General features: G+C 35.4%; 1 protein-coding gene across 1 annotated transcript in view; it reads left to right on the top strand.

Annotated features, from left to right (window-relative positions):
* Window positions 1–14256, top strand: part of LOC103234305 (uncharacterized) — a 37972-nt gene extending 23716 nt beyond the window's left edge. The window contains exon 4 of the mRNA XM_007996018.3: window positions 8612–14256. Coding sequence (XP_007994209.3) covers window positions 8612–11622 — 3011 coding nt within the window. The 3' untranslated portion in view covers window positions 11623–14256. The remainder of the gene's footprint in view (window positions 1–8611) is intronic.
* Window positions 14257–14456: the final 200 nt, after the last annotated feature.

Here is a 14456-nt window from a genome sequence, read left to right as displayed (position 1 = left end):
GTGTCTTTCTTCAGGCCTCTGGAAGGGCAAGACCTCCCCCAGACTGTGGCTGGGAAGGGTTTGGGATGGTTACAAAGTTCAAAATTCTCAGTGGAACCAAGTTAGGTGGAACATTTTCTCATCTGTAGCCAAAAACAGTAGTCCTGTAGTTTGCCACCTGAATGAGGGCCTGCCTTCTAAAAAGGATTACCTTCAATCTTGCGCTTCAGCAGAGTTTCATAACTCGCTTCCTGGATCTCAGCTCTCTTAAAGACACTTATTTTTGAGATGCGGTCTTGCACCTAACCCCGGCAGGTCTTAATATTTTGACCGGAAGCAATTCTCCAACTTTAATGTACCGTGTAGCTGTCATTACAGGGGTGAACCATGATGCCTGGTTCTCTCACAAATACATTTTTGTCAGGAATGGCTGACAAATTTCCTTGCTATCAGGAGATAAGCAATTAGGGCACCCTTTTTTTAAAAAAAAATCTTATTAATGTCACTGTCCATATAAATTTTTGTTTTTATTTTCTACTTCAAATTTGTCTGTAGTTTTGGATTCAGACATTTAGGACAATATACTACAATGTACATGTTGTGCCTGAATTAGATAATTAGTATGCAGGCAGGCTAATAGGAATTACAGAATTTTCAGCCACTTTTGTTAGCAAATAATTTATTCCTCAAATATTTGTTTTATATATGAAGCTCTAACCATATTCTGCTAAACCATATTCTGCTAAATATATACATAATTTAGCAATTTAAGGCTATATTTGGTTCTAAATTTGAATTACAGTAGTTTCGTTTTGTGTAAAAATAGCACATATTTAAAACATAAAAATTGACACTAGTTTCTTTTATATGCTTATTCTATTAAGTTTCTCATTAGCATCTCCTATTTATGATTGTACTGCATTTTCTCTGGGATTTTATTGCCATACAATAGATACCATAATTTAAAATGCCTGCCTTCCATGACTGCACAGTTACAGTCAAACATTGCAGTTTTCTAGACAAATTATTTGTTAACGTACATTAATGTTGCCAACTAGATTTTATGAGTAAACCTTTCTTTCATTATTTTCTTGCAGTTCTACATTAGTGTGTTTTTTTGTGTAAGTTTCTTAATATCAGTTTATTGTGTTTTTGGTTTTACTTTTGCGTGTTATAATTTTAGACAATTTGCAATTCTGTTTGTATAATTTAAGTCAATGTGGGATTTAATTAAAAGATAAATGAGCCATATGTGTATCACAATGAGATTATATATATGTGTGTGTTTTTAGGTCTACAAATATGACCCCAATTTTGGTTATAGCTTATCTTGTATACTTTCTTATCTCATTTTTTTTTTTCCTTTTTTGAGATGGAGTTTTGCTCTTGTTGCTGAAGCTGGAGTGCAATGCGTGATCTTGGCTCACTGCAACCTCCACCTCCCAAGTTCAAGTGATTCTCTTGCGTCAGCCTCTCATGTACCTGGGATATCAGGCATGTGCCACCATGCCCGGCTAATTTTGTATTTTTCTTTTAGTAGAGACAGGGTTTCTCTCATGTTAGTCAGGCTGGTCTTGAACTCCTGACCTCAGGTGATCTGTCTGCCTTGGCCTCCCAAAGTGCTGGGATTACAGGTATGAGCCACCTTGCCCAGCCTCTTAGTTCATTTTCAGTGTTGGTTTTATCTTGTCTTAGTGAGTAGCCCTTGAAATAGCATTATTTTCACCATGTGTTTAATGATGAATACATATTTCCTTTGTATGAAAAAACCTTTTTGTGATTTGAAGGTAATTTTCAAGAATTGTTTTTTCTAGTTTTTTCAAAAATAATTGTTGTTAAAAACACATAACATATAATTTAACTTCTTAAATCTATTTCAATGTACATGTCAGGGCCAGGCATGGTGGTGGCTCACTTCTGTAAGACCAGGATTTTGAGAGGCCAGGACAGGAGAATTTCTTGAGCCCAGAAATTTGAGACCAGCCTGGGCAAAATATGGAGACACCCTCTCTACAAACATTTTTATCTAAGAAATAGCCAGGCATGATGGTGTGTACCTGTGGTCTGAGCTACTTGAGAGATTGAAGGGCAGGATTATTTGAGCCTGAGAGTGTAAGGCTGCAGTGAGCTATAATGTGCCACTGCACTGAAGCTTGGGTGACAGATTGAGACCCTGTCTCAAAAAAACAAAACAAAACCAAACTGTATATTTCAGGCGTGTTAACTGTATTAACATAGTTATGAAAAGGACTTCTAGAAATTTTACATATTGCAAAATTAAAGTGCAGTGTCCATTAAATAACATTTACCCATCATTTTATGCTCTCTCTAGTCCTTGCCAAACACCCTTCCACTTTCTGTTTTTACAAGTTTGACTATTTTATATATCTAAGTGAAATCGTAATATTCATCATTTCGTTACTCGCTTATTTCAGTTGACATAATCTCAAAGTGTATCTTTAAATGTGATGAGTTTTTTTTTTTTAAGGTTGAATAATATTCCATTGTATCAAATATGTCTTCAGGGTCCTATGATGCATATTTTAGATATAGATTCATAAATGGAATTTTTATTAAAATTGATAATTTTATTTAAAGTATATTTATAGCATTATAAAATAATGGGTGCATCCTGCTTTCCACCAACAATCAATAAGTTTCCTTTTTTTTTTTTTTTTTGAGACAAATTCTTGTTCTGTCACCAGGGTGGAGTGCAGTGGCACGATACTGTCACACTCCAACCTCCACCTCCTGGGTTGAAGTGATTCTTCTGCCTCAGCCTCCTGACTAGCTGGGATTACAGGCACATGTCACCACACCTGGGTAATTTTTGTATTTTTAGTAAAGACGAGGTTTCACCATGTTAAGCAGTCTGGTCTGGAACTCCTGACCTCGTGATCTGCCTGCTTCAGCCTCCCAAAGTGCTGGGATTAAAGGTGTGAGCCACTGTGCCCAGCCCAGGGTTTCATTTTTATTGCATTATCAACAGATTTGGTGTTTTTAAAAAATTGATAGTGACCATTTAAGTGGGTGGGAGGGGATTTTGTTTTTCATTGTGATTTTAATGTATTTCTCTACAAATTAGTAATTTTGTGTGTCCTTTCAAATTTTTCATTTGATTTTTAAATGAAATTTTATTTTAATTATTTGTCTATTTCTAAATAGAGTTATTCGACTTTATTCCGTTTTACAAGTTGTTTATATTTTTTGGATATTCACTCTTATCACATGTAATTTGTAAATATTTTCACCCATTTTATAGTAGGCATTATTTCTCTATTAAATGTTTACTTAAATATGCAGAAATTTCTAAGTGTAGTGTAGTAAAATTATTCTGTTTTTTTTTTCTTCGTTGCTCATGCATTTAATTATCTAAGAATTTGGCACCAAGACTAATGTCATGTGTTTCATATATGTATATGTATATATATATAGAGAGAGAGAGAGAGGCAGAGATGGAGTTTCGCTCTGTCACCCAGGCTGGAGTATAATGGTACCATATCAGCTCACTGCAACCCCCACCTCCTGGGTTCAATCCATGCTTCTGCCTCAGCCTCCTGAGTAGCTGAGACTACAGGCGCACGCCGCCCTGCCCGGCTGTTTTTTGCATTTTTAGTAGAGACGGATTTTCACCATCTTGGTCAGACTGGTCTGGTCTTGAACTCCTGACCTCGTGATCCACCCATCTCGGCCTCCCAAAGTGCTGGGATTACAGGCATGAGCCACAGTGCCCCGCCTCCCCATATGTGTTTAATAGATTAAAAATTTATGCCGCTGGGCCTGGTGGCTCACGCCTGTAATCCCAGCACTTTGAGAGACCGAGGCGGTTGGATCACGAGGTCAAGATTTCGAGACCAGCCAGGCGAACAAGGTGAAACCCCGTCTCTATTAAAAATGCAAAAAATTAGCCGGGCGTGGCGGCGGGCGCCTGTAGTCCCAGCTACTTGGGAGGCTGATGCAGGAGAATGGTGTGAACCCGGGAGGGGAAGCTTGCAGTGAGCCGAGATTGTGACACTGCAGTCCAGCCTGGGCGACTGAGCGAGACTCCATCTCAAAAAAAAAAATAAATACATACATAAATTAGCCAGGCGCTGTGCCCGGTGTCTGTAATCCCAGCTACTTGGGTGGCTGAAGCAGGATAATTGTTTGAACCCCGGGGCGGAGGTTGCAGTGATCTGAGACCTTGCCACTGTGCTCCAGCCTGGGCAACAGAGCGAGATTCAATCTCAAAACAACAACAACAACAACAACAAACAACGACAACAAAAAACTTATCTTCTTGTGTCTAAGAGATTTTCACATATGGTTTAAGGAAATAATTGATCTTTATCAGTATGGATATTCAGTTTTTAACACAATTTTTTGAAAAGATTATCTTCTGTTGTGTGCTCATGTCAATTTTGTGGGAGATTATTTGGCCATGTACAGAAGAGTTCATTTCTGGGCTCTACTCTGTTCTTTCATCTGTTTATCTGTCTTTGTGTGAGTAACACGTTGTTTTTGTTATTGTTGCTTTTAATATGTTTCAAAATCGGAAGTTATAATGCCTCTTTGTATTTTTCCATTGGTGGTTGGCTATAGTTCATAATAAAATTTTAACATCTCAAACAATATTTCTTTAAAAAACTCCTTTTGGGAGTTTTATAAAGATTATATTGAATTTGTCTACCACTGTAGGTTGTATTGACATTTTTGAAACATTAAATTTTTTTATTCCTGAGCAAAAATATGTTGAAGAGTGTTTTATTTTAATGTATTTTTGGATTTTTCAGTTTTAACCTCCAGTTTAATATAGTTTTCATCAGAAAACACAAAGTGGATAATACTGATCTTCTTAAATTTATTTGTTTGTGTGTGTGTGTGTGTGTGTGTGTGTGTTGTTTTTGTTTGATGACAGGATCTTACTCTGTCACCCAAGCTGGAGTGTATTGGCATAATCTTGACTCACTGCAGCCTCAACCTACTGGGCTCAAGTTATCTTTCCACCTAAGCTTCTCAAGTAGTTGGAACTACAAAGTACCACCTCTAAATAATTATTTGATTATTTTGTAGGGATAGGGTCTCACTGTGTTGCCCACGCTGGCCAGAAACTTTTAGCTCTAAGTGATCCTCACACATTGGTCTCTCTAAGTGTTGGGATTATGGGCATGAGCTACACCACCCACCTGGCATTCTTAAATTTAATAAAACTTAGTGTGTGTCATAATAGAATACACCAGGTGCAAATAAGAATATTGTGTATTCCCTTGCTTTTGACTGAAAAGTTTTGTACGTGTCTGTTAAACCTAGTTAGTCTGTAATGGTTTTGATGTCGATGTTACCCAAACCTTATGCTACAATTAATTCTAAATGTTAGATGTCGGACCTGGTAGGAGGTGTTTGGGTCATGGGGCAAAGTCTTTATGAATAGTTTGGCACCATCCTCTTGGTAATCAAAATGTGTATGCTTTATTAATTCAAATGAAAGCTGGTTTATTAAAAGAACCTGGCTCCTTCACCTCATACTTGCTCTGTCTGTTATCATGTGGTACGTACAATTAATCTTCACCTTCCACCATGATTGTAAGCTTGCTGACACTCTCACCAGAAGCAGATGCTGGCATACACTTTTTATACAGTCTGCTGAATTGTGAGCCAAATAAACTTGCTTTCTTATAAATTATCCACTCTCAGGTATTCCTCTATATGCAGAATAATAAATACAGTGTATAGTGTTGTCTAGGTTTTCTGTTTTCTTATTCCTTTTTATATGAATCTTCTAATGGGATCTTGGTGTCTACAATTACAATTTTTATTCTGTTTTAAATATTCTATGGAAGATCTTTCAGGGTTTTAAGCATCATCATTATGATAGTAAAGATTTCTGTATTTGTATATTTACATTTAATAGAGAGCTTTATTTTATATATGATTTTATGATTCTGTCCAGTAGTTTTTTTTTAAACCAAACTGACTCATGTTAGCATTTCTTATTGTTATATGCAGAGTCTCACGTTACTCAGGCTGATCTGAAACTCCTGGTTTCTAGTGTTCTAACAGACTTGCCTCCTAAAACTGTAGGATTACAGGCATGAGCCCACGGAGCCCATGTAGCACTTTTTTGTAGAACTGTGCTAGTAGTGATGAACATTCTCACTTTTTATTTTGGAAATTTTTTATTTTCATCTTCTTTTTAAAGTGAAATAAATTTAAATCAAGTATTATTGGTTAGAGTTTTTTTTTTTTTCTTTTATTACATCAAAATTTGGGAAGTTCTCACCCTTTTTTATTTTCAAGTAACCTCTGTATTATTTTTTTCCATATTCTTCTAAGATTTTCTTAATGAATATGTTAATCTAGTTGATGGTATCTAATAAGGTTCACATTCCATGTTTTAATTTGGTTTTGCAATTTTATATTTTTGTGTTATATATTTTAGGGTATGCCACCACACATCTATATATGCTTTGATATTTTAGTATAATAATTGTGCATGCCAATATTTAACTTTATGCAATTTAAGACAATCTGGAGCAAAATCAAATATGATTGAGCCATATGTCTTTTTCCAATAGAATTATCTCTATATTTGTTTGCCAGTATAAATGTTATCTTTGTATTTTTTATAACTTGTATATTTGTTGTGTAGGTTTGTTGTGAATGATTTTCTAATCCTGTGTAGCTCAGTAGTCGTAAAATTCTTATAATTTCAACATCCTATTTATTTATGAATCTATATTTTTTTGTGGGAGAAACACTTTAAAATGTGAATATAATTTAAAACTATCATAACTCTGTACTTCTTTTAGTTATTTTTACTTGTCAAAAACAAACTTTACCACAAAATATATTTAAATATGTAGTCTTATTAATCATCTTGAAATTTTCATGCAACATTTTGCTAAAAGGTTTTTATCTTGAAAGCTAAATCTTAATACGTATTAACTACTAATTTCTTTTTTTTTTTTTCTTGAGACAGAATTTTGCTCTTTTTGCCCAGGCTGGAGTGCAATGGCATGATCTTGGCTCACCGCAGCCTCCGCCTCCTGGGTTCAAACGACTCTCCTGCCTCAGCCTTTTGAGTAGCTGGGATTACAGGCATGTGCCACCACACCCAGCTAATTTTGTATTTTTAGTAGAGACGAGTTTTCTCCATGTTGGTCAGTCTGGTCTCGAACTCCTGACCTCATGATCTGCCTCAACCTCCCAAGTAGCTGGGATTACAGGCACACACCACCACACCTGGCTAATTTTTGTAGTTTTAGTAGAGACGGGGTTTCACAATGTTGGCCAGGCTTGTCTCGAACTCCTGACCTTAGGTGATCTGTCCGCCTTGGCCTCCCAAAGTGCCTAAAATACAGGTGTGAGCCACCATGCCTGGCCTGGCACATCAGTTTTATTTTGCAGCTTCAAAGATTTTTTCTTTGTGACTTTTGAAATCGTGCTTATATATGTGTTTATTATAAATATCTTTCTGTGATCCTAGTTTGTTGAGCTTCTTTATATTTACATCATTTTTTCTTACTTTTAGGATCAGTTTTTATATTTTTACCTCCACAATTTCTGTTTTTTTGAAATCTTAAATATTTTTGTTCTCATCCTCATTTTTCTGATTTTCTGTAGTTGTCTCTGTTCCTATTTTAATCAGTATTATTCAATTTATTATCAATTCTTAAAATTAATGTATATATCTTTTTATGGTTTCTTTCTGAAAATTTTATATTTTTGGTGGAATCATATTGCCCTATGTTGTATATATTATAATCTTTGATTGAGATGTGGACATCAAAAAAAGCTACCTATCAAAGTCTTTATAATGTAGTTTTGTCCTGGCATAGTCTGAAAACAACTATCTTGTCTAATGATTAGGGGAATTTCTCCAATATGTTCTTAGGGTATGTGTTGTCTGAAATTTTGTGTTTATTTTTAATTAAGAGGGTTTACTCATGTTACTTTGTAGGAGTCAGTAATCACTTGCTATGCCTGTTTTCTTTCTGTGGTACTGTGGTCTCTCTGCTGCTGTAACATTTTTATTTGGTTTCAGCACTCAAACTGTCATTCCAAATTATGCCATGGTTTCTTTCAACACTTTATGTCATAAGAGACAGAAACCAGTGTCAGGAAAAGCCCCTAAAAACTAGAAATAAAAGTAAATGGGATAGTATTTTACCTTTCTTTTAAAACAGAAACCAAGAGTTGGCAATTTACCTCTAAAGGCACTCTATTACAATGGGAAGCAGGAAAAGCTGTGTCGGGTAAATTTAACAGATTTCTTTTTTTTCTGTGTGGTTTTTTGCATTGTGCTCACCCAAGACACTGCACACACTTATTAATATAGATGTAATTTGATCTGTATGTTTTTGTTACATATATATGCCTATGAAATAATTAGGGCCTGTGCAAGAGAATGGCATGAACCCTGGAGGCGGGGCTTGCTGTGAGGCGAGATCGTGCCACTGCACTCCAGCCTGGGCGACAGAGTGAGGCTCATCTCAAAAAAAATAAATAAATAAATAAAAAGACTTAGGGCCTGTGGTATTTTGCAGTGCTATTTTGTTTATGTAGTTTGTGTAATTTTATAGGTAAGATTTTTAAACTATATTCATTTGAGTCCAGTCAGTGGAGTAATTTATTATTTTTAATTTTTTTTCAGATATATGTCCTCATTTTGCTCAAGACTTTTGGCCAGAGCAGGGCATGGAAGATTCTTTTCAAAAAGTATTACTGAGAAAATATGAAAAATGTGGACATGAGAATTTACAGTTAAGAAAAAGTTGTAAAAGTGTGGATGAGTGTAAGGTGCACAAAGAAGGTTATAGTAAACTTAACCAGTGTTTCACAACTACCCGGAGCAAAGTATTTCAATGTAGTAAATATTTGAAAGTCTTTTATAAATTTTTAAATTCAAACAGACATACAATAAGTATTACAGAGAAGGCCTACAAATGTGAAGAATGTGAAAAAACCTTTCATTGGTCCTCAACCCTTACTAATCATAAGAAAATTCATACTGAAGATAAACCCTACAAATGTGAAGAATGTGGCAAAGCTTTTAAACAACTCTCAACCCTTATTACGCACAAAATAATTTGTGCTGAAGAGAAAATCTACAAGTGTGAAGAGTGTGACAAAACTTTTAATCAGTCCTCAAGTCTGACTACACATAAGATAATTCATTCTGGACAGAAACCTTACAAGTGTGAACAATGTGGCAAAGCATTTATCTGGCTTTCAACGCTTACTGGGCATAAGAAAATTCATACTAGAGGAAAACCTTGCAAGTGTGAAGAATGTGGCAAAGCATTTATTTGCTCCCCAACCCTAACTAGACATAAGAGGATACACACTGAAGAGAAACTCTACAAGTGTGAAGAATGTGGCAAAGCATTTCTATGGTCCTCAACCCTAACTAGACATAAGAGGATACACACTGGAGAGAAACCCTACAAATGTGAAGAATGTGGCAAAGCTTTTAGGCAATCCTCAACCCTTACTAAACATAAGAGGGTACACACTGGAGAGAAACCTTACAAATGTGAAGAATGTGGCAAAGCTTTTAGGCAATCCTTAACCCTTGCTCAACATAAGATAATTCATAGTGGAGAGAAACCCTACAAATGTAAAGAATGTGGCAAAGCTTTTAAGCAATTCTCAACCCTTACTACCCATAAAATAATTCATGCTGGAAAGAAATGCTACAAATGTGAAGAATGTGGCAAAGCTTTTAATCAATCCTCAAGTCTTTCTACACATAAGATAATTCATACTGGAGAGAAGTCTTACAAGTGTGAAGAATGTGGCAAAGCATTTATATGGTCCTCAACCCTAACTAGACATAAGAGGATACATACTGGAGAGAAGCCCTGCAAATGTGAAGAATGTGGCAAAGCTTTTAGCCATTCCTCAACCCTTGCTAAACATAAGAGAATTCATACTGGAGAGAAACCCTACAAATGTAAAGAATGTGGCAAAGCTTTTAGCAATTCCTCAACCCTTACTAATCATAAGATGACTCATACTGAAGAGAAACCTTACAAATGTAAAGAATGTGGCAAAGCTTTTAAGCGACTCTCAACCCTTACTAAACATAAAATAATACATGCCGGAGAGAAACTCTACAAATGTGAAGAATGTGGCAAAGCTTTTAATCGATCTTCAAATCTTACTGCACATAAGATAATTCATACTGGAGAGAAACCTTATAAATGTGAAGAATGTGGCAAAGCATTTATCTGGTCCTCAAGCCTTACTAAACATAAAAGAATTCATACTAGAGAGAAACCCTTCAAATGTAAAGAATGTGACAAAGCATTTATATGGTCTTCAACCCTAACTAGACATAAAAGGATACACACTGGAGAGAAGCCCTACAAATGTGAAGAATGTGGCAAAGCTTTTAGCCATTCCTCAACCCTTACTAAACATAAGACCATTCATACTGGAGAGAAACCCTACAAATGTAAAGAATGTGGCAAAGCTTTTAAGCATCCCTCAACCCTTGCTAAACATAAAATAATATATGCTGGAGAGAACCTCTGCAAATGTGAAAAATGTGGCAAAGCTTTAAATCAATCTTCTAATCTTACTACACATAAGGTAATTAATACTAAAGAGAAACCTCACAAGAGTGAAGAATGTGGCAAAGCGTTTTTCTGGTCCTCAACCCTTACTGAACATAAGAGAATTCATACCAGAGAGAAACCCTACAAATGTGAAGAATGTGGCAAAGCATTTAGCCAACCCTCACACCTTACTACACATAAGAGGATGCACACTGGAGAGAAACCCTACACATGTGAACAATGTGGCAAAGCTTTTAGCCAATCCTCAACCCTTACTACACATAAGATAATTCATACTGGAGAGAAACCCTACAAATGTGAAGAATGTGGCAAAGCTTTTAGGAAATCTTCAACTCTTACTGAACATAAGGTAATTCATACTGGAGAGAAGCCCTACAAATGTGAAGAATGTGGCAAAGCCTTTAGCCAATCCTCAACCCTAACTAGACATAAGAGGATGCACACTGGGGAGAAACCCTACAAATGTGAAGAATGTGGCAAAGCTTTTAATCGATCCTCAAAGCTTACTACACATAAGATAATTCATACCGGAGAGAAACCTTACAAGTGTGAAGAATGTGGCAAAGCATTTATATCATCCTCAACCCTTACTGGACATAAGAGAATTCATACTAGAGAGAAACCCTACAAATGTGAAGAATGTGGCAAAGCATTTAGCCAATCCTCAACCCTAACTAGACATAAGAGGATGCACACTGGAGAGAAACCCTACAAATGTGAAGAATGTGGCAAAGCCTTTAAAGAGTCCTCAGCTCTTACTAAGCATAAGATAATTCATACTGGAGAGAAACCCTACAAATGTGAAAAATGTGGCAAAGCCTTTAACCAGTCTTCAATCCTTACTAACCATAAGAAAATTCATACTAGAGAGAAACCCTACACATGTAAAGAATGTGGGAAATCTTTTAACCGGTCTTCAACTTTTACTAAACATAAGATAATTCATACTGGAGTAAAACTCTACAAATGTGAAGAATGTGGCAAATCCTTTTTCTGGTCTTCAGCCCTAATCAGACATAAGAAAATTCATACTGGACAGCAACCCTACAAACAGGAAAAATTTGGCAAAACCTTTAACTAGTTTTCACACGTTACTACAGATAACTTGTATTGGAGAGAAATCTTACAAGTGTGAATAATGTGGTAAAGTCTATAAAAAGTCCTGAATTCTTAACAGACATAAGATTATTCATACTGGAGAGAAACTCTACAAACCTGAAAGATGTGCCAGTGCTTTTGACAACTCAAACTTTTCTAAACATCAAGAAAATCATACTGCTGAGAAATCCCAGGAATGTGAAGAATACGACAAAGCATCTAAATGATTGTCACACTTGATTGTAGGTAAGATAATTCATACTGGAGAAAACTACCAGTGTGAACAATGTGGCCAAACTTTGAACCAATGCTCACACCTTAATGAACAGGAAAGCATTTATATTTGAGAAAAAGTGTGCAAATATAGACAAAGTAAAAATGCCATTAATACCTGCTCACATCTTACTCAAAATCAGAGCGTTCATACTAAATAAAAACATTAGAAGTGTAATTACTGTCAAAAGATCGGTCTTTAAAGAAAGAAAATATGTCTTTAAAGTACAGAAGAGTATTTATTTTGAAAAAGCATTACAAATATGAAGAGGCATTATTTATGACCTTTTCTATGGAAAGGTAAGGACATTAAAATGTAAGACGCATGATGAAAATTTAAGTAGAGAGGATCTTTGTGGTTAACTTGTAATATTGAGTGATGCATGAGGTAGGTGTTCAGATTAGTATTCTGCATTATTATGAAAGGAAAATATTCTTAATTTTAGTTAAAATTTAGTATGATTGTATTTTTATGAAATATTGCAGTATATTTTAAAATTATAAATTACATGTGAACTTAATTTTTCAACTCAACATTTTTAACATGTTAAATACTATGGTGAATTCAATGAAGTGTTATGCCTCTAACTTTAACGTATTCCACCTTACTCCAGGGTGTAAGTAAAAGATGGTAAAAATATACTGTTTGGTGAGATAAATGGACTGACATCTCTTGTAATCTTTTTTGCCAGTGACTTAATTGCCCTTAAGTTAAAGAATGTTGTTCCTTTAGGTTAAATTTTTATTTTTATTTTCACATTTAAATGTATTCTTAATTTTTGCAGATACCTAATACGTGTACATATTTATGCCATATATGGTATATTTTGATACAGGCATACAATATATAACCATTACATTAGACTAAATGCAATCTCCATTACCTCTAGCATTTATTCTTTGTATTACAAACAATTCAATTCTACAGTTTTAGTTATTTTTAAATGTACAATTAAATTGTTGACTACAGGATTATTTTTATGGTCATAATAAAAATTATATACAAACATAAGTAAAATACATACATTTCTGAGTTCCAAATAAATCTTTAAAAAATTTTTAATATATTTTTCTTTGAACATGTGGCCTCTGCCTGCAAGCACATATGGACTGTTAGTATTGATTTACATTGAGTTAAAAATACACATCTATTAGTCTAAAGGTGAATCTTAGGTGTAAATAAATTCTGGAGTGTGTTTAACTTTGAAACAATAGGAGAAAAAAAGCAATACTGGAACAAAATAAATCATTTTAAGAAGGTGTCTAATTTACTAGAAAACAAAAATTCTCAAAAATGCTGAAAGCAAATTTATGTTGTCTGCTTTGTATTGAATTTATTACTATACAATCTTTTGGTTCAGAATCTCCCCATGCAAATTCTCTGTTTTAACTTGACTGGCACTCATGCTGGACCCTAATTTTCTTTTTTGTTTAATAGGGTTTTTGTTGTTGTTGTTGTTGTTTGTTTGTTTTTGAGACAGAGTCTTAATCCGTCTCCCAGGCTGGAGTCCAGTGGTGCAGTCTGGGCTCACTGCAACCTCTCTGCCTTTCAGGTTCAAGCAATTCCCCTGCCTCAGCCTCCTGAGTAGCTGAAATTACAGGCACGTGCCACCATGCCCGGCTAATTTTTGTATTTTTAATACAAACGGGGTTTCACCATTTTGGTCAGGCTGGTCTCAAATTCCTGACCTCACGGTCAACCCGTCTCAGCCTCCCAAAGTGCTGGGATTACAGGCGTGAGCCACCTCGCCTGGGCTAATTTTTGTATTTTTAGTAGAGACAAGGTTTCACCATGTTGGTCAAACTAGTCTCCAAAGCGTGACCTCAGGTGATCACTCACTTCGGCCTCCCAGAGTGCTGGGATTACAGGCATGAGGTACCAGGCCTGGCCTGTGTAATAGTTTATGAAGAATTCATTATGTTAGCCTGTCTGTAATTATAAGAATAATTTTTTAAATTTTATTGTTCCATAAGTTACTTATGTACAGGTGGTATTTGGTTAGTTGAGTAAGTTCTTTAGTGGTGATTTGTGAGATCCTGGTGCACCCAAGCAGTATACACTGCACCATATATGTTGTATTTTATCCCTTCCCCTTTCACTCTTCCCCCCAAGTACCCAAAGTCCATTGTATTATTCTTATGCCTTTGCATCCTCATAGCATACCTCCCACATATCAGTGAGAACATACGATATTCATTTTACCATTAGAATAATAGTCTCCAATCTTATCCAGGATGTTGCAAATGCTGTTAATTCATTCCTTTTTATTGTTGGGTAGTATTCCAACATATATATATATATGGTGTGTGTGTGTATATATATATAAAATTATAATTCCAACATATATATGTGTGTGCATGTGTGTATATATATACACACACACACATTATACATACTGTATATATATATACACATACACACACACATATGTATGTATCTCACAGATTCTTTACCCACCCGTTAATTCATGGGCATTTCAGTTGGTTCCATGATTTTACAGTTGTGAACTGTGCTGCTAGAAACACGCATGTGCAAGTACCTTT

Source organism: Chlorocebus sabaeus, chromosome 6 (genome assembly GCF_047675955.1).
Source record: "Chlorocebus sabaeus isolate Y175 chromosome 6, mChlSab1.0.hap1, whole genome shotgun sequence".
Lineage (NCBI taxonomy): Eukaryota > Metazoa > Chordata > Mammalia > Primates > Cercopithecidae > Chlorocebus > Chlorocebus sabaeus.
Note: the sequence above shows the minus strand (reverse complement) of the source record. Positions and strands in the feature narration are given on the sequence as shown.